This window comes from Glycine max, chromosome 4 (genome assembly GCF_000004515.6).
Source record: "Glycine max cultivar Williams 82 chromosome 4, Glycine_max_v4.0, whole genome shotgun sequence".
NCBI classification, from domain to species: Eukaryota; Viridiplantae; Streptophyta; class Magnoliopsida; order Fabales; family Fabaceae; genus Glycine; species Glycine max.
Window position 1 is genome coordinate 47,178,216 of NC_016091.4, and position 24,462 is coordinate 47,202,677.

Sequence of the window (24,462 nt, forward strand, 5' to 3'; positions counted from 1 at the left end):
TGCACCGTGAAGTTATATATTTTTTGTTGTTGCATATCTTATTACTGGAGATGTAATTTCGATTCTAGGTTTTGGGTCTTATGGGTTCTGTTTGTTATTGGTGCATGTTTTTGGTTCTATTTTATGCTGAAATTGTTGTGATAGTGCCCAAGAGTCAAGATGTGTGGGGCGATGACTGTAGAGAAGTTAATGAGAATAACAACATTTGCAAATAGAAAGGGAAGGACATTGAAGAGTTAGAAAAGAAGATTGTCACAACTAATGTAATAATTTGAAATAAAGAAGATGATTTGAACAACAACAGGCTTGCAAATATAATTTTAAATGGGATGATAGATATTTGTTTCTGTGTTATTATTTATTTATTCTGGTATCATTTATTAATTTGTTCGTATCCTCTAATATAGGAATATGATTCATTACAATATACTTGGATCTCAATAAAGAGTTATCTACATTGGAGGTAAAGCTCGATGCTAGAGAAAAAGATGCTCTTATACCTGTTCATTTCCTTATGTATTCTTGGAAGTTATGAATATGGGTGGTTGTTAATGGTTCAATATAAAATTGATTTATTCTTTCCATTACAATTTTGCTACTTTGGTCATTCAAAAGTTAGCACAATGGTTGAGTGTATGCTTTTGAATGTGTTATGGCTTCTTAATTTGTAATAACACTTGACAATTTTTTATTTGATAATCTTTATGTGAATTTTATAGAGCAATTGACAATTATGCAATTTAAACCAGGGTGAATGACCTGAAAGCATGCAGTTATCATCATATACCATCAGTTTACACTATCTGAAAGGTCTTACTTTGTTGATTAAGCAGGTTGAAACTGGGATGAATCTTAAGGCCACAGAGTTGAGGTAAGGAAGTTGAATCTGTGATGAATCTTAAGGCCATAGAGTTGAAGTAAGGAAGTTGAATCTGTGATGAATCTTAAGACCTCAAAGTTGAGGTTGAGATAGCTTGGGGTAATGAGTTTAAGAAACGTTCATGCAGTGGCTCTATTGTAAGCTAGAAGAGATCTTGCGAGAACCCACTATGGAAAGCCACTTTTGTGAGCCAATATGTTTTTGTTTTTAGAAAAGAAAGGATGGTTTCTTAGATATTGTTGTTTGTCACAACAACTTTTGTGGACCGTGTTGTTGAATTTTTTTTCTTGTAGAATGACAATGTTGTATGCAATTTTATCTGTTTATTATCCACTAAATCAATGTCATTTAAATTATGTTAATTCAATACTATTTATCTTTTAATATTTCTTTTCAGTTCTGCAGGTTGTTGCCATCTATATCATTGGCTTAGTGTTATATTTTGACAAATAACTGTATGTATTAACCTCCTAGCACATTAGATATTCCAAATTTTAAAGCATCCTCAACAAGACTATGCACTCTGCTTCACCATGTAAGTAGTTGATCTTGATAAGTATGACTTTTTTTTTGCCGAGAACTACATGTAGGACTAAAATTAGCCTAATAATTAGACTTTGTCTCACTACTCAAACATTCCAATTAGATTTTAGACTCTTACAACTACATGTTTTGAATAAGGACTATGGCATATTATTTTAATCAAACATGTGCAAGGAAAGCTCTTCTTCTTGCTAATCATGTCTATCATATTATCATCAAGGTAATTCTAATCATTAGAAAGCCTTGGTTTTCATTTGTGAATGTCTTTTACGTGTGATGGATCTGGTGTTGTATTGATACCAATATCTAATTGTAGTTGGTTTAGGTTTTAAATTGCAAGATATAGGCTTTTTCAGTGGTTTTAGTATAGTTACCAATTATTGATTGTTAAATTATGAGTCTAAAGTTTAATTTTTGCTAATTATGACATATTTTCATTATTGATATGACTAAAATCAACTTCTGAATTATAATTTGTCACACTATTCAAATAATTCCAATAAGCTTTTAGGCTCACAAGGTTACTACATGTTTGGAGCAGGTCTATGACATGCCATTTTAATGAGACATCAGCTATTAAGGCTCATCTAATTGATTGCTTAGTGTTCTATTCCCTCACACTCTTAGGTATTATATGTACTCATGATTCCAATCCCAAACACTTTCTAAACCACAACCACTTATTCTACTTAACTGATCACAACACCATATATAAATGTCGAATTCTAACTAAAACAGGCCACATATAAATGTCCTAGATACTCATCAGCTCCTATGAGAAAGCTCTTGTTATGAGTTATGAAGAATAGTTCCTTGCATAGGTGGCCTAAGGGAAGATAAGAACTTTACATTATTGTGGAGTTGATAGGGTGTAGTTGTTGCTTATTGTGGTGCCTATCAAAGCTTTGATGACGTGAAAAGCTTAGTTATACTTTATTTATATTTTTAACTAGCCTAGCCTATGCTTATTACCAATCTTTTTCAAAGATGTCTTCTCTGTCGGCCTCTTAATTTTTCTGATCTTTGATTTAATTGATTTATATCTTTCCATCTAATGAATGTAAGATTCATTCTTTGATCATATAATGAGCTATAATCATATCATTATTGGTCTGGTAATCAGAATTGAGAATGTTTTTACTCGTTACATTAATCTTCATGGTCAAGAAAGAGATAAGTAAGTTTTGCACATGCAACTTGATTTCTCCCGTGATGTGGTGATTATAATTTTTTTTATCACATTATAGGTCTTAATTTGATTATTTATTATAATTTGTTTCTTGCAGGGTTGTAAGTTTTCCTGAGCTGCCTTACCATAGGTATAATTTCAAGAATTCTTTACCTTATTTTTACTCTTTCTTTTGTTTCTTATATAATACTTAATTTGTCCCGTGCACTAATTTGTTTATGATATATTAATTTGTTACAGGGGTATTCAGAATAAGGGGGTATTTTCACTTGCTAAATTTATATAAAAATCAAACCCTTTCCCAAAAAATAATAGAATTTATCTTACAACAATATTTCAAGCATGGATACTTGATGTTTGAGTAACTAATTTAATTAAAAAAGCATAACTTATGATACGAATATTTATAATTTATAAATTAATTAGAATACACTATCAGTTTAATTTTATTACTCAAAAAATATTTATTGATTTTTATAATAAATATTTCAAAAAGCCACACTTAGAAGAATTTCTAATTGATCCAAATGAAATATAAATTCATAACTTATTTTTAATAGAAATGATTTGTAAGAGTTTGTACAAAAATAATAAGTCACTTTCAAAAGTTTAGCCAACCACCTCTTCATAAGTTATAAAATAAAATCATTGTCTGAGTTAGCTTAGGATTGGGTACATTTTACAAATCTTTAAATTAGAACACCTTGTTATCATTTTTTTATTGCTAACATGACTATTCCAAAAAATGTTTGGATGTTTTGTAATATCTGGTTAGGATCCTTCAGCAACTAAGGAGTGGAAATGACTAGTATAAATTTTTAAAATTTCTTTTAATAATTTTCTAAAGTATTTTGGATGATTACTAGTGCTAATTTTTTTTATTCTTTCCCAATGCTTCAAACAAGTTCAGGAGACATTAACTCCGAAATTGAGGTAATTAAACAAACCATACTATATTTTATGTTAAACACTAACTTCTTAGTTACACCAATGTATATTAATTTATACAATTCATTCTTCTTCTGAAATAAAACTTTTATTTTCATTGCAATTCACACAATTATTGTTGAAAATCTCAACTTTTATTTTCATTGTAATTCACACAATTATTGTTGAAAATCTCAGCTTTTATTTTCATTGCAATTCACACAATTATTGTTGAAAATCTCAACTTTTATTTTCATTGCAATTCACACAATTATTGTTGAAAATCTCTTCATAGGTAGAAACCCAACAAGAAGTTAATAGGTTACAACAACAACTTCAAAGGAGCAAATAAGGTTCCGTAACAAACAAATTAATTTAGACTTAATTTTCATTCTAAAAATATTATTACTAGCTAGGTCATAGTATTTTTTAATTCTTTTATGCTTTTCAATAATGTTTTTAATGCTGGAAGGACAAACACAGGTTATATGCAACATTAGCAATTGTATCAAACTCATTATCTAGTATCATTAGCTTGCGCGAACTTTTATAATAATCATTTAGATGCAGCAAACATGGAGTTTTGTAAAATTTTTTAATGATTTCCTTGACCCTTTATGTATTTTGGTTTTTATAATGTTCTCTAGAATTTTCACTATCCATATCGATTACCTTTTGTATTATTTTATTAATAAGACAATTTTTTTTTCTTTTAAAAAAAATTAATTCTAGAACGGTTTATTAGTAAATCATCATAAAAATAACACTTTACGAAGACGGTCACAAAATCATCATACAAAAAAATTGATTTTCTACAATGCCAACTTCAAAGATGATTCTAGACTATCTTTGAAATACATATTTCTAATAATGCCCGATCATGGTCTACTTCAAGAAGTGTAGATTTTTTTTTTTTCTCAATTTGTTGCAATTAACTTTTTCTGATACATACTTGCATGTCTATTATCATTATTTTGGATTTAGCATTTTCTTAGAATGCGGCTGGTACAACTTATTTAGCTATTAATTTTACTATTTATTACTGCGTCAAGTAGAATGTCAAGTTTTAGAAAATAACTACATAAGATGCATGGTTTCTTTTCTTGTCAAAGTCTTCCACGTTTAATCTGTTTATCCTATCGGCAATGAGATGGTTGTTCTATCATCATGAATTAAAGGTTCGAGTAAATATTTACAGCTAGGTTTAATTGATATTTTGTTGCATAGACATATAGTTTTAGTTCCTTTTATTAACATGGTTACAAATTTAACTAATGGTGTTGTTAATATTGACAATTTTTTTTCTAGTAGTATAAAGTTTCTAATGGGTATAAAACAGTCTAAATTTTTCTTCACATGCATAAAAAAGAAAAAAAAATACAATCTGTCCAGACTTATTATATTTTTGTTATTTGCATGTGTCACATTAGAATGATTAGATGAGAGTGATGTATTTGAAACTAGCGACTTTAAAAGCTCTTCAAGTAGCCAAAGTAGCAGCCAACCGTATGAAAAAATGAAGAGATGGGGAAGACTAAAGATATCCCCAACAAAGTTTCATCAATGGGTAAGTTTTTCATGTCAATGGTCAGATAAGATGTATTTGGATCAAGGAATAACAGTAATAATAATTCGATCACCGATCAAGGATATATGCCAAAAAAATGAAAAGTATTCTCAGTGATTCAATCAAAGTATCTACTACTAAGTGCAAATTTTAGTGTGCAGAAGTAAACTCTAATTAAAGAGCGAGATTAATTATGCTTTATAGGATGAACTATAATCCTCGATTAATGAATCCTTTATTGTCTTGATCGCTGCTGTGGGTAATTTATCGGACTAAGATCTAATCCAAAAAATATGGTGGGAGTTCTCACGATGGCAGGAAGGGGTGTAAAGAACGAAGAAGATGAAGATGAGAGGTAAAAAATAGAGTTTAAAGTATTTTTCTATGAAGGGTATTTTGATAATATAAAGTATAGAAAAAGAAAGAGAAGTATACTAATTAATTGTGGAAGTATAAATATCAAAAGCCTAATACTATTTGGAATTAATGGGTCTTTGGCCCTCACATGAGTAAGATTTTTTTTTATTCCTTTTTAGGTCAGAGAGGGCTCATTAGTCACTACTTGCTATTTACACACCATATTTATTAGGTACACCTCCTTTATATATATATATATATATATATATATATATATATATATATATATATATATATATATATATATATATATATATATATATATATATATATACCATTGTATTTTTTAAATTAAAGTTCTGAAAATTACCCTTGTATTTTTATTTGAAAGTAATTTCCAAAACCATCATATATCAATTCTAGAAGTCGAATACAAAACAACATTTTTGGAGATTATATTAGAGCAATTTAAAATTTTGATATATAGTATGATTTGTCTCTATTTCTATTGATCGATGATCTTCTTTGCCTCAGCTACAAAAGCAACCTGCTTAAAAAGATTAGTTTATCGTGTTTATCCAAAAACTTTTGTTTATCGTGTTGTGGCTTTACATCTTACTCGGTCATGGCAAACTTTTGCTATTTAAACCTTTAGGATCTCTCAACCTCAAATTTTGTTAGGAATTATATAATTTTGCTAAGACACTATTTAAACTTCAATCCATCCATTTGCTGCTGCCTGCTAGTGACAAGTTAGCAAATTTGAAAATTGTCCTTTCCCACGTGGTTGACACCTTGTCAATAAACACTTTTTTTATTTCATTTTTAATTATTTTTACCCGTCAAGAATATCAAAATCATAATATTGTTCACCGATGAAAAACAATATTTTACACAATATTAAAATCATAACCAACAGAATTGGGGCATGAATCATGATGAACTCAGGTATGAATTCTCCTTAAGATAGATGTACACATTTAATGTCTTGAGGGTTGAGGGTCCATATATGCCTCTGAACAAAGAATATCTGTGAAAAAGAAAAAGAAAAGAACATACAATATAGTCAGCCAGAACAAGGCAAAAGTTTCAAAACACACCGACTCATATATAGTTGAAGTTTCCACGAACAGACTAGACTACAAAACTCTCTACATGTGTTATGTGCTGTGGCATTCCAAAAGTATGCCTTGTGATCTTACATTTTTCTATGATGAGACCAGAGAACAATGAGCGTGTAAGGTAACAAATATTTAACTGACACGAAGCAAAGGTTGATTCCTGGGGCTTAATCTACATGCCCAAATCTTTCCCATAAGACGAGAAAATAAATTTTAATGATCAAATATGCAAATGAATGCATTACTACTATCTAAACCCAAGAATTAAAAAACAAGCTATGGTGTCTCCCTCCGGGATTCTTCATACCCTTGAATTCTTTATTTCACTTTTTTTTACTGTTGTGAATTTCCATGGCACCCCAAGCTTCCAAAGGAACAGAACTATTCATATTATTAGTAAGTTATCCTCCCAGATTCTTTGTTTTGGTTTTTGCATAAGGATGGAATGGCCAGCAACCATGTGATAGTGACAAACTGAGATCATACCTGATAAAACAAAAAAGAATTAGTGGATAATATATGATATTTGTTTCATTTAGACTACGTTAATTTCTGTCATATTTGATGACTTCAATTACATGATAGTCATCATCATCATAATCTAATACAGATGTTCTAAGGAAAAATTTCGTTAACACGAGTTGAGTCTAGTAAGAAAGGAAAATTTCAGTATCTACTCGTTTATGTCACTAATGCTGCGGCCACCATTTTTTTGACATATGCCATCTTCTCTGTTATCTCCTGAAAGGAAAAGCCTTTTAATTCTCCATTCTTTACCCACTTGTTTTATAGATTCCTGCAATGATGGTCTTGAAGAAACCTTGGAGCCATTCTTTGCTCTATCCTTCTTCATCCAATCAAGAGAAATTGGAAAGAACAACTTGAGGAGGAAGGTTTCACTGTCCATGCTTTCAACCCGCAATATCTGACCAGGTCTACTATTGCCTTTGTTTTTCTTCTTTTTGCTTACCCTTTTGAGTTGAGCTTTATGGCCACTACTTTGCATGAGAGTGTTCTCAAGCGAAGTTTCATTTTGGTGTGGTTGTTGTTCTGGTTCCAGCGCCTGCTTCTCATGAACCACCATATCTTGGAAAGACAGTTCATAGCCAAACTCAGGCATGTCTTGCATCATCTCCATAAGCTCCCTTTGTCCTTCTAAAATAGCTTCGCTCCTTGAAGGGTCTGAGACTGTTGAACAAAAACGTGAATACTCATATTTAAGACTTTTTCTTTGGTGTGTTTCTCCAGAGTATGCTTCCTTATTGAGCCTTGATTCATTGCCTTGTGGTTGATCACAATTATTTTCAGAAGGTATGGTGTTTGATGAGCCCCAGAAACTGAACTCTTTCTCTCCATCACTCTCGTGTGTTTGGTGGATTGTGCTCATGGTTTGAGAGATGAGTGAAGGGAGAAAGGTGAACGTGATTTTGAATATAAGAGAAGGGGAATGAAGTTGTCTTTTTCTTGTTCCTTTTTTTTTTTTTTTCTATTGAATTTGTAAGGAACAAGTCGTTGCCGTCTTCGATGGGAGTAAAAGTAAAAAGGTCAAAATGCTCATTTTCCACATCTATCTTCTTCAAATGTGCTTTCAGAAAAACTCGGTCGAATTATATTTGACGTTGTTTTAAAGTCAATGTTCTAGTTTTCTGTTCTGAACACTTTCAATTGTCAACCTTGTAAATGAGAAGTAATATCAGATTTTTCTTTTCTATTTATTCTTATCTGTGAGAAATTATATTTAACTAAGTCTATAGTTTTTTTTAATCTATGGCAGGTCTTTTGTACTTGTTAAGCTTTGTTACTAGTTTGTTAAGTTGCGATACTTGAGTTGCACACTGGTAGTTGTTTTTTTATTTTTTGCAAATTAGGAGAACACAAGAGATACACACCTACAGCAAAATAATATTTATTTATTTCTCCTTTTTATAAAGTTACATTATATTACTATAATGATATATTTTGTAGCATGATGTTCTTTGGTTCAGGATCCTTCAACCCAAGCTTTTTCTAAACTCTCCTTTGTTATTATATTTATTTTTTTTATTAAGTATTGTTATAAAAATTATTTGTGTATTGATTATATGTGAAATAATTTCATTGCTATGTTTGTAATTTTGGTTTTCTAATTATTTTTTCTAACATAAGTTATTTTAAATGTTTAATTTCATATTGAGAAATTGACAGCATGTTTGAATTAAAGTTCCAAACTTAAGTTTGAAGTTTGCAAAAATATCCCAAGTTTTATTTCTCCAAAATTAATTTTACTCTTAAACATATTTTTGAATCTTATCACCTGAAATCCTTATACACCTGATTTTTTTGCCCAAATTATATTTTGTATTGAAACAATTTTAAACAACTTATGTTCGATAGAAAAAATTATAGTAAGTTTTACTATTAACTTAAACATTTAAACATAATTCACTTTACTTCAAACTCAATTTCAAACAAAAATCAATTTCGAAATGCTGACTGAAATAGACACTCTGAAACTTTGGTCTAGTAACCGCAGGCTGACTCTGAATAGGGATGAATAGAGCGACATTAGAGTGTTCATCAAAGTAAAAATTTGGGAGTCAGTTTCTAAGAAAATCACTTTCTCAAAGCATAATAAACGATGAGAGGGACAAACTTGGCTACGAGTTTGAAAGTATTGTGGTCCCCAGTGACCATAAAAATGTCATCATATCGAAGAAACTTGACTGTGGTCATTTTAAAAAATTAAAATTAAAAGGAGGTATTGTACAAGACCAAAATAATGGATAATTTTATTTTGATGACACATTTGCATACAACAATAGCCGGCAATTAATTAAGAGAGGCCTATTAATTGCTTGCAGTGATCATTCCTAATTCTGATCTATGCAAATCAATAGATGCAGTTAATCAAATGATTGTATTTGGATGTAGTCATTGGATGAAATTTCAATACAATATTAATGCCAGTATCGAGACTCAACACATGAGGAGACAATAGCAGTCAAGTACATCGAAGCCACCCAACCAATCCCAATATGACCACATTCTTAAGGTGTGTTTGTGTTACAGTTAACACACGTTCCAATCCATGAATCTTGTGTCATTGAGTTAAACGGAAATTTGAATGTTCTCTACATGAAAACTAACACACCCTTGCTAGATTGTCTCACAAAGCTTAGTGAGTGGAGTACGATTGAAGAGTAGTATTCTTGGTAATCACGGTGGCATAACATTATGACAGACTTTTCATCGATGCGACTATACTGACCTAACTAAAGTAGAAATCATCATCATAATCAAGAAAAAAAGGGTAATCAGTATAAGGCTGATATCCAGCATCCTTCAAATGAGGAACTAATTTACTGTTCACTTCACATATCTCTTCAATCTGTGGATGGAACTTGTCCTTGTTCACAAACTCGTATCTCGCATTCCTTAACTCAATCCAACTACAAAGCTGGTTCTTTCTCCAAACTCCTTTCCTTCATTACCTTCCTAATTCTTTTGGCACCACCCCATTTGCCAGATGCAGCATAGATTTGCCAGTATAACATATCTACCCGTATTTTCTGGTTCCAACTCAAACAGTTACTCTGCAGCCTTTCTAGCAAGGTCCAAGTTCCCATGAACTCTACAAGCCCCCAACACTGCAATGTGATTCTTAATATCATTAGGCACTTTTTCAATCAAACTCATGGCTTCCTTGAGTCTGTTTTTCCTCCCCAGTAAATCAATCAACAAAGCATAGTGTTCAGCTTTAGGCTTCAGTCTATATTTCCTTTCCATCAAATCCACCAATCGTAGCCCTTCATTGTCTAAACCTGCATGGCTACAACCAGATAGCACCCAAGAAATGTCACATGATTGGGCTCTACTTTGGCTTCTATCATCCTTCTAAAAACAGCTAGTGATTCCTCCCCATGACCATTTTGTGCAAACCCACTTATCAATATGTTCCAAGTTACTACATCCCTCATAGGAGCTATCTCAAACAAATTTTCAGCTGATTTCATATCTCCACACTTAGCATACATGTCAATCAAAGCATTACCCACATACACATTAAACAAGTTACCACTTTTGTCACCTATAATAATTTGACCATGCACCTGTTTACCTCTTCCTATAAGGGCCTCCTGTGCACAGGCATCTATAACACTCACAAAAGTTGGAGCACTAGGCCTTATAAACATCAAAAGCTTCACTACAACGTCCATTTCTCACAAAACCCGGTATCAAAGCAGTCCAAGAAACCGTATTCTTAACCGGCATGTCCTTAAATACCCTACAAGCCTCAACCAATCTACATGCTCTAGTCTAAGCCACAACCATTGATGTCGAAGACACCGCATTTCTCTCTGGCATCCAACAAAACACAGAAAACCACAAATTGGGTTCCCTGCATTTCCCATAAGCATCAATTAACGCATTGTTGAAAATCACATTCCACTCCATGCCATCTATAACTGCCATCCCATGAACCTGAAACAACCATTGAACATTACCCAAACAAGTGTAGCTTCTAACTATGCTAACAAGCGTGAACTCATCTAACACTTACCACCGTTTTGCATCACCCGAAAGAGCTTAACGGAATCTTCGTGAAGCCCAAGGCGCGTTAAGCCGGATATTAACGAGTTATAACTAACAACGTTCCGTCGAGGCATTTTGTCGAACAGGTTATGCGCCTTATCGAAAAAACCGGTTTTCGAGTAAAATGATATTAGCGTGTTCCACGAACGAGTGGTCTTGTTGGGAAGATCGTCAAAGGTCTTGTGTGTACTTTCTTCGCAGCCGCACTTTGAATACGCGTCAATGAGACCGTTCGCGAGGAAAGCAGTTTAAAAGCGCGGTTTTGATAAGGTAACCGTGCACGGCATTTGCGAGTTTCACCCTCCTAGCCGTGATGTTCTTTGAAATCAGAGACGAGTATTTTTCAACGGAGGAAACGACTTCGTAGGGGAGCATAGCCATGTTGCTTTATTTCTCTGAATCAAACCCAAAACAACATGGGTACGAGGTTTCGTTAATGGGACCCACTTCTTCAAATTAAGGTTATGAAATGGGTAGATATGGGTTCGTTCAAAAAGTGGTGGGTGACCTTTGTTCCCTCGATTCTTCACCCATCGCAAAGTTATTGGACTCTTGCGTTCGGTTAAAGTCTGGAATTGACACACGTCACATTCATGCTCGAATCATTAAGACACAGTTTTAATCTGAAATCTTCATTCTGGGAAATGCCGTTATTTTGAGGACGGACGCAATGTATTTGATCGTATGCCGCAAAGGAACATTTTCAGTTATAATGCGATTTTAAGCGTTTTGACGAAGTTTGGCAAGCTTGACGAGGCTTTGAACGTTTTAAAATCCATGTCGGAGCCTGACCAGTGCTCGTGGAATGCTATGGTGTCCAGTTTTGCACAACATGATCGTTTTGAGGAGGCTTTGAAGTTCTTTGATGCTATGCATAGTGAGGATTTTGTGCTTAGTGAGCATTTGTTTGGGAGTGCTCTTAGTGCTTGTTCAGGGTTGACAGATTTGAATATGGTGGTTCAAATCCATGCTTTGATATCGAAGTCTCGTTAAGAAGCTGTAGATGAGGGTTCCTCCAAAAAATTTCTATAGGGTTTATTTAAGTTAAATGTATAAGCTAGAAAGTAGGCTGTAGATGCGGAGTCTTAAAGAATTGGCTTCAATGCAACATTGATAGATACTTTCAATCTTCTAACTTTCTTGCAGTTAAGTTCATTGATTTTGATTATATGCTCAGTTTGGTTGCCAGAGAGATGAGCTCAAGAAGGTAAAGTGCCATATTTACAAAATGGACAGCTACAACAACAAAGTCTTATCCCATTAAGAGAGATCGTCTACATGAATCATAGAGATCCAGTTAAAAACTTAAGTTTCAAAAATATTATTTACATCCTGTAAATCTGATGGGCATTTGGCCATTAGCATTCAGGGATATAAAACCACAATAAAAAGGAATGGCAGGTATGTGTTAGTAGATCTCAAACTGTTGTTTCTCAATTGCTTCATTATGAAGTTAATCTTTATACACTGTCTCCTGCAAGATGTGTATTTCATACCCGGATTGAAATTAGGCATTTAGAGCAAGCCACGTGAAGTGGCTCTCATACTTCAGTTACTGCATGACCCTATTTTCATTGTGGGAGTTGCTATATAAAACACTGAAGCTTTTTAACGCTCTAGTGTATCATGACTACCAAAATTTCAAACTTCATAATCTATATATATATATATTAGAAAAAAGATTTTTCTAATAAAATAAATCATCTCACACGGCTGAAACACTCGACTACTCGAGCAACATATAGCATCCCCCTTTGGCCCTTGAATTAAACTGGTGAATTAGGGAATTAGGCAACAAGCATGTATTGAAAAAAAAATTACGAGGGAAGAGGAATCTGAATGTGATGAAGAGAGAGACGGCGGTGTGAAATAAGTAATCATAAAAACACAACTAATATAATATCATGTTTTTTTTATATATTTTTGTTAATATGATTTTATATCCTCTTTGTTTGCTATCTGCAGAAAAATCCAAGACATGTGAACCTTCTTTAGACAGAGAGAGAGTCCATCATACTTTTAGGATGACTCCTTGCGAGCATCTGTACCTAAGAATTACATAAGAAATGAACCTGTAAACAAAGATGAAGCACACCATCACCCCAACATTCTTCCATCTACTAGTCTCCCCTCCAAGCTTTGCTTCTTTAAGTACATCCTCTCCTCTCACCACACATTCCCCAAACAAGTACTCCAAGCAGTTGTTCGAGTTGGAGAACTCATTTATTAGGAACCCTTCAAAGGGATACTTAAATGGGGATATATAATGCATGAAAATCCAGTAATTCGGAATTTCATGTTTTGATATGAAGTAGCCAGAGAACAAGAGAAACGAGCCGATGACACCTGCGATCATTGAATTCCCAACAATGAAATTAGGCACCAGAGCACTGAAACATACCACAATCGAATTTGCGGTGCAAAGAACTAGCCAAATTAGCATCAAAAAGTACAAAACTGCCGTGAAATTCCTGTTGAGACCAATGAGCCAGTACAGAGGCATTGCGAATAAAATGGCTAGTATGAGTAGAAATGGCAAGTAAACTAGGCCATTGGCAATAGCATAGGATGAAACTCTGTAGCTTCCACTGGAGGTCTCCTTCATTAGAATCTCCCTTTCTTGCAGAAAAATTGGTAGAGCTTCGGTGGTGCTTGATAACAAAAACGTTAATATGAAAGCAAATAGACCCACTCTTTCTTCTGCTCCCACTAGACCATCCTTGAGATTACAAAATACTGAGCCCAAAACCAGTCCAGAAACCAGCATCTGAATTGTCCTGCAAGCAAAGAGTTCCGTTGTGCGAAGGATGTTTTTGGAGAACCTATGAGTGAGAATCATAGTTTCTCTCAATCCAGAATTAGCAAAATCACGTGTGATATCCATTCCCGAACTAATGATTTCTATGTCAATTATCTTGGATTGTTGAAAGAGCTGTTGCAAAGTAAACTTACCACTTCTACTCTCGCCTAGATCACCACCTTTCTTTTGTTGCATTGTCCCTGGTAATCGCCGAGGCACTTCTAGCTGAACGTGCTCTGATTTTTGTTGTTGCTGAATAGTCTCAATGGAATCAATGGCAAACTCAACTACATTAACATGAAGAGGAAGCTCTAAACCCATTAGCCTTAGATTCACACCCAGCAAATCCACAGTGCCATGGTGCAACACATTGCCATTGGCCAATAACAGTAATGAGTTGAACAACTTCACTATTCTGTACCCGGGTTGGTGGATACTTAGGATTATAGTTCTTCCCCTAGAGTCAGCCATGACTTTAAGCATTTCAATTATTTGCAAAGCTGAAGTACTGTCAAGCCCTGAAGTTGGTTCATCCAAAATCAGCACTTTTGGATCATGTATGACTTCAACACCAATGGAAACTCGGCGTCTCTCACCACCGGAAATGCCTCGGACCCTTTCATCTCCAATTCTAGTCCTGGCGACATGGCTAAGACCAAGCTCTAGAATCAGTGACTTGACCCTGTAGCGTAATTGCTCCTGAGGAAGATTTAGCCTTAACTTTGCAATAAACATAATGGTTTCTTCAACTGTAAGTAAGGGAAACAAGGTATCCTTTTGTGTAACATACCCTGAAAATTTTCTGAACTTAGCTTTATCCACAGGTTCTTGATTCACCAAGATAGACCCACTTTGTGGACTAGCTTTACCAGCAAGGATCTCAAGAAGGGATGATTTTCCAGCTCCACTTGGCCCAACAATTGCCGAAATTTCCCATGGCTTGGCCATGCAATTCACATCCTTGAGGACATGCCTAACTCCACTGCATGGCCTTTCTTCCTCTTTTGCTTCATGAACATCTTCCCTATTCGATTGTGGAGGTTTGGTGAAGATTTTAAAAGGTTGCTCTGTTGTCTTTGTACGAATCTTGTAGTTGATGCCTATTGCCTCAACCTCACACCCTTCTTTCTTCATTGAATACGTTCTTTGCTCTTTTTTTCTTTTTTCTTTTTTGTTTTTCTCTCTTTCACTATCTGTTTGTATTCTACTATCTTAAATATTTACAAGCCCTTTTGCTTTTGTTGTGCTCTAGATTTTCCATATTATTTTTTGAATCCACAGTTTTGGCCTCAGCCACTCACTGACTGAAACCATGAGTGGTTCGAAGGGATTTCACTGCAAAAACATTGAGATCCTCAAACTTGTATACATAGTTCACGTGCACTTGTTCTGGCTAGTGCATGGAGAACAAAATTATAAAATAGAACATATAGTTCACGTGAATATTCTTGGATTCTCGTCGTTTAGAGAGACGGCAATACATTGATTACATTATATATATATATATATATATATATATATCCATCTTCAGTGGCCAACTTTAACAATAAAGCAATTGGAGGATTCTAAATCCGCACCATAATGGTTTTGGAGCAGTGTTCATATACCGCTACGAGCTTAACTTTGGTAACATAGAAGTTAAGATCTATCTATGTGTAAGTAACACTTGCAGGAAACTAATCTCTATGCGAGATTTTCTGTGAAAATAAGAAAGAATTAAAATTCACACCCCCTCTGCTCTTTGTCTTCTATCATGATTGGAATAGTTGTTTTTAAGAACATTGCGAAATTAGAAATAAGAGATTGCCATTGAGTATTGCAAAATGCCTTGGTTCTTACAAATGGGGAATATTTTTTTAAGTGAGCCAGATTTCAGGGTGAAGGAGATGGAGTAATATATAAGGAAAACTTCCTACCTCAAAACAACTTCATAAAAAAAATTGTATTTATCTCACCTTACAGAAATGAATAGAGATTCAAACTTACAACTTTTCAAATGCAGGATAAAACTGTCTAAAGTGACTAGGAGACTAATTGATACCTTATGATCGAATGCGAAGTATATAATTTGTGGATTGTGTGGAAATGATCATAGATGAGTTTTTTTTTTTTTTTTCTCCAAGGGAATTAACAAAGTAGTGATCCCTTTGGTCCTTGAGTTTGTGGCTGAAATTTTACAATGCCTAACATTATCATCCCAAACTGTAACCTGACATGGGCATCAATTTTTTGTATCTTAAAAAGTCCAAGGAATATTTGAATACAATTATACCATTATGAAAAATTCTCATAAAATGATTATATAATTACCTTGTCCCGCTTATTGCCGAAACTAGAAAAGTATTTCCAGCTCCAAATGCTTCAAAACCAACAGAACCTTCCATCTCTTTGCTATTTGACCAAGTCATTAATTTTTAAGGTCTTGGAGTTGCTTAAGAATAATGATATTTTCGTCGTTAGATAAATAATCTGTCTATTATCATTGAGGAATCGAAAGAAAGGCCCTCAGGAAAATATCATAATCAGTGGAGAATTTGGTGCTACATTATCAGCTAGATTGACTGGAAAAAAAAATAATCCTGAATGATTCCCGACAAAATACTGTGGAGCTTTGCCAATGAATTTTGTTGGAAGAAAAAGGACTTCATCAGAAAATGATGTTCATTAAAATAGATGCGTGGATTCTCTGTAGCCGCTTTGGTGAATATTCTAACTATAAACATAATTGTTATACATTAAATAAAAAAAAAAAAATTATAAAAAATTAAACAGTTAGAAGATGATTGCATCAGCTGCAATTAATTGTGAATATAGAGAATCTTGGTCACGGTTCTCAGAAAGATCTGTGAACCCTTTTTTTGTGGTCAATTGAACTTTTCCATTGCTACTAGTGACACACTAACACAATAACTATAGGATTTAATAGAATTTGATGATCATTGATAATTTAAAACAGTTGTATATAGATTATATTATCATCTAATTATAAATCATTTTTTATATAATTTTTAGGATAGTTATAATAGAAATTAATAAATTTATCATATATTATAAATTAATTAAATGATAATATGATATTTATACTGTCAATTCATAAACTATTTTCTCTAATACTTATGCTGATTAAGAAGACACAAAATGGTAGATTTAAAAAAAAAAATCACTTAGACTTTCAATTATTCAAAAGAAGAGTGCCACCACAATCTTTCTAACAAACTCTCTTGTATCGGTTAAAATTTAATTTATCAAAATTACAAGATTATAAGTATTCCAATAGATTATGAAGGAGAGGAATGAGAAATATATTGCAGGGTCCATTCAAATTTTGAAAATCTACATGTTCCAGGCTTCCACGGTTTCAATGTTCCATCCTCCAAAGTAAAACTTTCCCGTTTGCGAAAAGAAAAACAGGTCTCCGCTTTCAAGTGCGGCTGCGTTGCCTTTTTCGGATTTCCAAATTCCATGTTTTTTAATTGGGACGGTTTGGGCCTAAAACAATTTCGTTGAAACAGTCCAAAGTTCTACCTTATCTTGTCTTAATAACAATGATAATAATATACTCCTCCAATATCCAAGACCCTTTTTAATTTAGGTAAATGATTTATTTACTTTTATTTTATTTTTTGATTTAATTTAATCTTTATCTTTGAAAAAGTTAACTTTGGTCCTTTATATTTTTAAAAAAACCAAAATGATTGGATCTTCTGATTGTTTTGAACTAACACCATTAATAATTTTAAAAAATTAATCATTAAAAATTGTCACAAAATATATCCGTTTTCCTTCATCTTTCTCCTCTTCCTCTTTTTCTTCTTCTTTCTCTTTCATCCTCTCAGTTCTTCACTAGACAAACACATCGCTAATAGAGTTTCTATAAGCTTTTGCGCATCGAATATGAGTACATTATCTTGAACTTCATCCTCATCATTGACAGACTCTTCTTCGATGTAGTGCTTCAGCACATCATCTTTAAGTTTGTTATCGTCGGCATCTCCATCTTTGTCGCAATGCTCCAACACATTAATATCCTCAACTTCGTCCTAGTTGGCAACCCCTTCTCTATCACGATGCTCAAGCGCATCGTCCTAAACTTTGTCCTCGCAATCTAGATCTGACTCAGATATGAAATTTTAGAGGTTGTCCTCGTGATCTATGTTGTTTGGTGAAGAATCAAGAGGAGGAAGAAAAAGAGAAAGATGAAGGGAAAAAAAGGATATATTTTATGACAATTTTTAGTTAACAATTTTTTAAAATCATTTTGTGTTAGTCCAAAATAGATGGAAGAATCATTTTGGTCCTTTTTTTAAAACAAAAAATCAAAATGAACTTTTTAAAAGATAAATAATCAAATTAAATATAAAAAAATAGAATAACGAACTAAATAGGTCATTTGATATTTATTTTATTGTCTGTCCCTTTATAAGAACTTCGCATTAATTATTTGTTTCCTATAATATCCTTAATTAATTACACTCTTATTAGAATTAGAAAAAATAGAAGAAGTTGCATTAATTAATTAGGTAAGAAACAATTAAATAGAAAGAGAAATAAAAAATAATCTTAAAAAAATAATATAAATCATTCACAAATTTAATATAATTAATTATTTTTCTTAAAAAATATCAATTAATTGAAATGCCCTGTACACCGGGACGAAGGTAATAATAATAAGTGGGAGATATCCTTAAAAGGTATGTTTTACAGAGAATGTGAATTTTGTCGGTTGCTTGCTGTCCAAAAAAATGACTTCAAGGCATTAAAAGATAAAGATTTCCATTTTTTTTTCCACCTATCTATTTCCTCTTATTGACTTCTGATATATCCTTCCCTACCAAGCAAAATGTAGAAGCATATATAACAGTTATTCCTTCTACCATCGCTCGATGTGACACTGCATAACCTTTTGATTTGCCACCGATGCAGGACCCTAGCTACTTGCTTATATTCATGCATGCTAGTTGCCTTACCATTTAGCAATTCTTACGCCTAAAATGCTCCCTCACATTTATTAAGATGATAAAAAATGAGATATGTATAAAAGAAATGTACTAGTTTGTGAATATTATTATTGTCGTTGTCTTAGAGTGCTATAATAATCGAAGAAGGCACCCCCCAAATCTTTTAGCTTGGTTTATGTGGTACGCATTTTAGAAATCATATTTAATATCAAAAAGCAATCGCTGAATTCACTCTTCTGGCTTCTGCCATTGAAGCAATCCAATAGAGTTTTGCAAGTTTTTTTAAACCTTAGTTTTTATTCAGATTATTATACATGTCAAATGATAGAGTAATAGATGCATGACGGCGGTGATGTATTCTGGTGGTGTGATTCTTTGTATGCATTTCCATGATATTACTATAGGAGCGTGATTCTGTGATGGTGGTTCAAGCTTTTAAGAATCATAGTATAGTCCCTTGGGAATTAAGAAATAGGTGGCTTAATGGCATAAATGCTACAAAGACCATATTTGTGCAAATACACTTATCTCTCGTACCCAATCTTTTTGCAAGTTATCTTAGTGGAATTCTCTCCCTGTTTTGATCTCTACCGAATTCGATAGAAAAAGATATGGATTGTTAAACTATAGATCGATTCACATAGTTTGTTTCTGCATGGGTTTGGTTTAACCCCCATATATGCCTTAATTTGTTGTTGGTTCTTCTTTATTAATGATATTCTCTGGCTTGCTTTGCTCTTAGGTTAGTAGCAGCCTTGGTGCCAACCTAGTTAGGACATATCTTGGTTGCTGCTAGTTAGCTTGGCTTGCTTCTTTTGTTTAAAATAATAATAATTCATCTTAATTCATCTTCTTTGATACTACCTGATCTTACAAGAAAGTTTGGAGTGTATTGCGATACTTATAATCAAGGATTAGGATGTGTTCTAATACAAGATAAAAGAGTAGTTGCTTATCTTATGCATCTTGACTATTGAGACCTCATTATGAAACGAATTATCCAACTGATCATGATTTAAAATTAATTAATTTGTAAGTGTTTGCATTGAAAATATGGAGTCACTATCTATATATGTGGAGCAAGATTTGAGGTGCCTAGTGATCACAAGAGCTTCAAGAACTTGTTTGATCAAAAGGAGTTGAACATAGGATAGACAAGGTGGATGAAATTTCTTAAAGATTACCATTACATCTCTATTATTTCCAAACAAGAACTTGTTTGTTCAAAAAGAGTTGATCACAAGATTTTAATTTACAATATAGTAGCAGTTCCTACATTAATATTTTTATTTTCAGTATTAGCATTCAGTGTGCCATTAATAGTAGAAAAAAATAAATTACATCTCTATTATTTCCAAACAAGTACATATAATTAAACTCACATATTACTTTATTTTATTGTTGGTGAAACATGATTCTTGGAATAAATGTCAGCAGGTGCATTGACTAGAATTGTTTAAGAGTCTCAGCCTCATTGTCTACAACAGATGGAAGTTGCTTAATTATATTTACTAGAAAAAAAATAATAGAACTAAATAAAGAACTTAAAAGGAAAATTTTCTTTAAAAATAGCAACTACATAAAATATTTTATTTTGAAGTACTAAATTCAACATAGGTTAATATTTGGAGAACCAAAATCATATTTAATCCTAAATTTTATTTTAACTTCTCAAATATTTTTTAATTGAAACTCCACCATAGGCTCCTAATAGACAATGTATTGTATTTCTACTCTTATTATAAAGGCATGCGTAGTCCAAAGAAACATCCAACTAAAAAAAGGAGTAAGGAGAGAAAACAACATAAATAAAAACCGCTCTTACAAGTAGTGTGTCAATCTCAGTCTTCAAAGAACATATCTCTTTTTGCCGGCCAGTGTTGATTTTCTACCTGAAATTGCCAATGACCTAACCCTAAGCCATTCAACCCCTTTTATATCAAATCGAAAACATGGACAAAATAGACAAATTAAATTATGCTTTTTTAAAGGACACACGATAGATAAAATGGGTCATGACTTGGTCATCTTTTTCACAAGGGCCATGGCCGTATGCCTTCAAAAACTTTATTTTCTTGTCATTTTTCATCCAACCCCTGTTCATTCCTCCATTTTGCCATAAACATTGAAATCGAATGAAGATACGCTGAAAACGATCGATAAACTATAGGTTTTTACAGAAAATCTCTTCAATAAATACATAAAAACTGATTTTATCTGTTGAGTATAGTCTTTGCGTTTTTTCCCATTGTTTATGATATCATGAACTAAATTACTTAACTAGTTTTGAAATAAGTTGAAGACTTTAATAGAGGTCATGACATGAACTTAAGATTTTTTTATCTTATTAACTAATCATAAATTATAATATATTGGTATGGTTTTTAAGGTATTTATTATAAAAATTAATAACTTTATCATGATAATTTGTGGTAAAATGATAATATAAAAGACATTTAGTCTATACATCATTTTTTCAAACATAAAACTTGAATTCAATATATATCTTTCTTAAAAGGGTATCAAACATTTACCATCTAAATCAAATGGTCATTCTTTCACGAATTTAACTATATAGTTATTTATACCCATTTGAATTGGATTCCCTGATCTATGCAAGAGTTTATTTGACAAAAAAAAAGAAAAAACTGATTAAAGAACAAACATATTTTATTAATTAAATTATGAATTTTTTGTATACACTAACATTTTAGTCCATTCAAATTTACAAGTCGAATACTATTTTCTTATATACAATCATTTAATTATATAAATTAAATAATTTTTTTATTATATTTTTATTGAATCAAATTAATATAAAATATTATATAACATTTTATTTGATTTAAATTTGAAGATGACAGTATAAAAAATATTTTAAAAACAAAAGAATTAGGTAGAAATTAATTTTAAATAAGATTTAATTTGAATTAGAGGATAATAATAATAATTTAATTTTTATTATAAAATAATAGTAATTGTTATAATTTAAAATAAAATATGATTTGATTTAAATTTAAATTTTTAGTTAACAATATACTCATAATAAAAATAATTATAAAATCTTAAAAATAGAATCTCACTTTCATAAGATGTATGTGAAGATAATTAACTATAATAAAACACAATTTTATCTTCGAAAAATTATTATAGTTTAAAATTAATTAAAAGCCTATGCTTAAATATTTTTTTCCTGAATTTTTTTTAATTTCTCATTTGATTTCTAGTATTTTTTTCTTATTTTTTATTCCAAGATTTTTCTATTTCGTATTTTATCTCCTATAGGCAATATTCGTAGTGAATAATGGTCCAAAAGTTTAATAGTTGACTAATAATAATTAAAAAAATATCATTTTAGTTTTTAATATAATAATTAAGTATTATTTAAACAAAGATATTATAATATTATTAATTTAAAATATTAAAAAACATAAATGTTATTTTCTTATAATATATATAACTGTTTTATTTTCATCCTTTTAAATTCTTTTTGTTATTTGTGTTTCTATTAATTTCTTTTTGTTTTATTTTAGTTTTTAACATGAAGAAGTCACACTTGATTGATGAAATGACGATAAAAAAGTAGATAATAAATTTAAATTTTCTTAAATAATAGAAATCATAATGAAAAAGTTTTCCCTATAACACCAAGGAGTCATTTGATTGATGACATGACAATAAAAAAAGTAGATAATAAACTTGAAGTTTCTTAAATGATAGATATCTTAACAAAAAAAAGTTTTCCCTATGTATTGAAAAGATATAGGTTATGTTTAGCAAAACATTTCAGTTAGTTTCTGATTTTTTATTAACTAAAAAGTTTTTTTCTTGTTCGATAAATAAATTTTTTTAATAGTTTCTAACGTTTTTTGAACTGATACTTAAGGTAATGTTTTCTAAAACATTAATTTTTTAATTTTTTATATTTTCTTTCATTTTTATTTTCAATACATTTATTAAATTTTCTTATTACCTTTTTTTAATAAATCATGATTTTATTATTTTTATCTCACTTTATATTTTTTAGTTATTTCAACTATTAATTTTATTGAACACTTATAATTTGATAAGCTAATTTTTTAACTTTCAGTTACTAGTTTTTTAGCTTCCAGCTCTTTAGTAGTTTTGTCAAATATAGTCATAGTAGCTTATAAGACATATATAGTAGTTTGGTCATATTCTTTCTCTCCTTCATTTGCTTCCTTAATTTCTCTACTTTGGTATCAAGTCCATTCTCCAATAAAAGATTTTAGTTTTGTTAGCAGAAAGAAAGAAGCAGGCAGAAATAACATAAAGAAATAAAAATAACATGTTGTACTTCTCAAATATCATAATTAACAAGGAATAAAGGTGAGACTTAGCTACCAAAGTCACTCAGCTGCTAAAGTTGAGAAGGGCACCGCTAGTCGCATACAATATCCAAAAAGGAACCATTAATACTCACAAAATGCACAAGCAAGCCCAATAATATTTCAGATGGACGACAATTACCATCCCCAACTACAAAGCACACTCATTCAAATGTTTTCCCTAAAACCCTTCAATGGTTTACAATTAACCTAACTCAAGAGGAAAGGCAATCATCAAACTAATCAGAAAAAAAAACAACAATAATAATAGAAAATGATTGCTATATAAATTTATAAATAGACCATCTAATAAAGAAAACATTTTAACAAAGGGGAAAAATTATAATGACAATAGACACAGAAAGATTTCAAGAACTGACCTTGATAAACCTGTATTTAGGCTCATACTTTTTAGCATTCTCAACTGAATCATAGATCAAACCAAACCCAATGGACTTGCCACCACCAAAATGAGGTTGAAACTTGAAGACAAATACAATCTTGGTGTCTTTCATGTCATACATTCTTCCCAACTTCTCCTTCATTTAGCCTTCATGCAAAACACAACAAATTAAACAGGTAACACAATTTTCAACCAATAACAATTTTAAAACAACATCCATTTGCTTAAGTAAAAAACAATAGTAGCTTCACAAATTCAGCAATCACAAAAAATCATAAAAGAAATTGGAAACATTATCCCTCCCTGTATGAAGGACATCAACGGCCTGCATCACACAAATAAAAGGTTAGCGCGTCGATAAAACCCCAACAATATTTGTTGATAGGGATCAAGTGGTTCACGTTCATAATGACACAAATTAGCTAGCCATGCGATTAAATTAAATATTTTGATGAAAACAACAACAAAATTGGGTCTCAAATGAGTGGCATTGCTTTCAGAATCGAAACGATAGAGGGAACTCTACAAAATCAAAGGACGAAACAAGAAAAACAAATAAATTGCTTTTTGGAGAGAAGCCTGTTTGTCATAAACTTCTTGGTTCTGATGGTGACTACCTTGTCCGCCATGTTGTTTAGCGCTGACTATAAAAGCACCATGACGACAACTACAACAGAGGTAAAGGGAACGGGAGAGCAAGAGAGGTAAGGGCAAGGCACAGGGGGGGTTCTAGGGTAAGGGCAAGGCACGTGAGATCTCCAATGAACTCAATACTGAGGTTGTTGACACATTTCTC

General features: G+C 32.0%; 1 protein-coding gene, 2 long non-coding RNA genes and 1 other non-coding gene across 13 annotated transcripts in view; 1 reads left to right on the forward strand and 3 right to left on the reverse strand.

Annotated features, from left to right (window-relative positions):
- LOC100817327 (uncharacterized) overlaps window positions 1-8,760 on the forward strand; it is a 30,065-nt gene extending 21,305 nt beyond the window's left edge. For 8 of the 10 annotated variants that reach the window (XR_005891195.1, XR_005891194.1, XR_005891198.1 and 5 more), the window contains 2 exons: window positions 408-463; window positions 834-1,193. This is a non-coding gene — a long non-coding RNA (uncharacterized lncRNA). Of the gene's footprint in view, window positions 1-407; window positions 464-833; window positions 1,194-1,277; window positions 5,462-7,376 lie in introns of those variants that run through there. The other 2 variants (XR_005891201.1, XR_005891200.1) reach the window with 2 other exon arrangements.
- Window positions 8,761-9,497: 737 nt separating this feature from the next.
- On the reverse strand, window positions 9,498-12,501 carry LOC100818395 (uncharacterized). The gene is made up of 2 exons (XR_005891205.1): window positions 11,125-12,501; window positions 9,498-11,045 (listed from the first exon to the last, which is right to left on the reverse strand). It is a non-coding gene; the product is annotated as an uncharacterized protein (transcript).
- A 509-nt stretch (window positions 12,502-13,010) lies between these two features.
- LOC121172640 (ABC transporter G family member 5) lies at window positions 13,011-16,452 on the reverse strand. The gene is made up of 2 exons (XM_041014961.1): window positions 16,267-16,452; window positions 13,011-16,165 (listed from the first exon to the last, which is right to left on the reverse strand). The coding sequence occupies exon 2, from the start codon at window positions 15,088-15,090 to the stop codon at window positions 13,168-13,170; it is 1,923 nt and encodes a 640-aa protein (XP_040870895.1). The 5' UTR covers window positions 15,091-16,165; window positions 16,267-16,452; the 3' UTR covers window positions 13,011-13,167.
- A 2,140-nt stretch (window positions 16,453-18,592) lies between these two features.
- On the reverse strand, window positions 18,593-23,774 carry LOC100526850 (uncharacterized). The gene is made up of 3 exons (XR_005891207.1): window positions 23,644-23,774; window positions 20,740-20,823; window positions 18,593-20,392 (listed from the first exon to the last, which is right to left on the reverse strand). It is a non-coding gene; the product is annotated as an uncharacterized lncRNA (long non-coding RNA).
- Window positions 23,775-24,462: the final 688 nt, after the last annotated feature.

Excerpts from the sequence above, each read along its gene's own strand:
- LOC121172640 (XM_041014961.1), bottom strand. The coding sequence starts at position 15,090 with ATGAAGAAAGAAGGGTGTGAGGTTGAGGCAATAGGCATCAACTACAAG.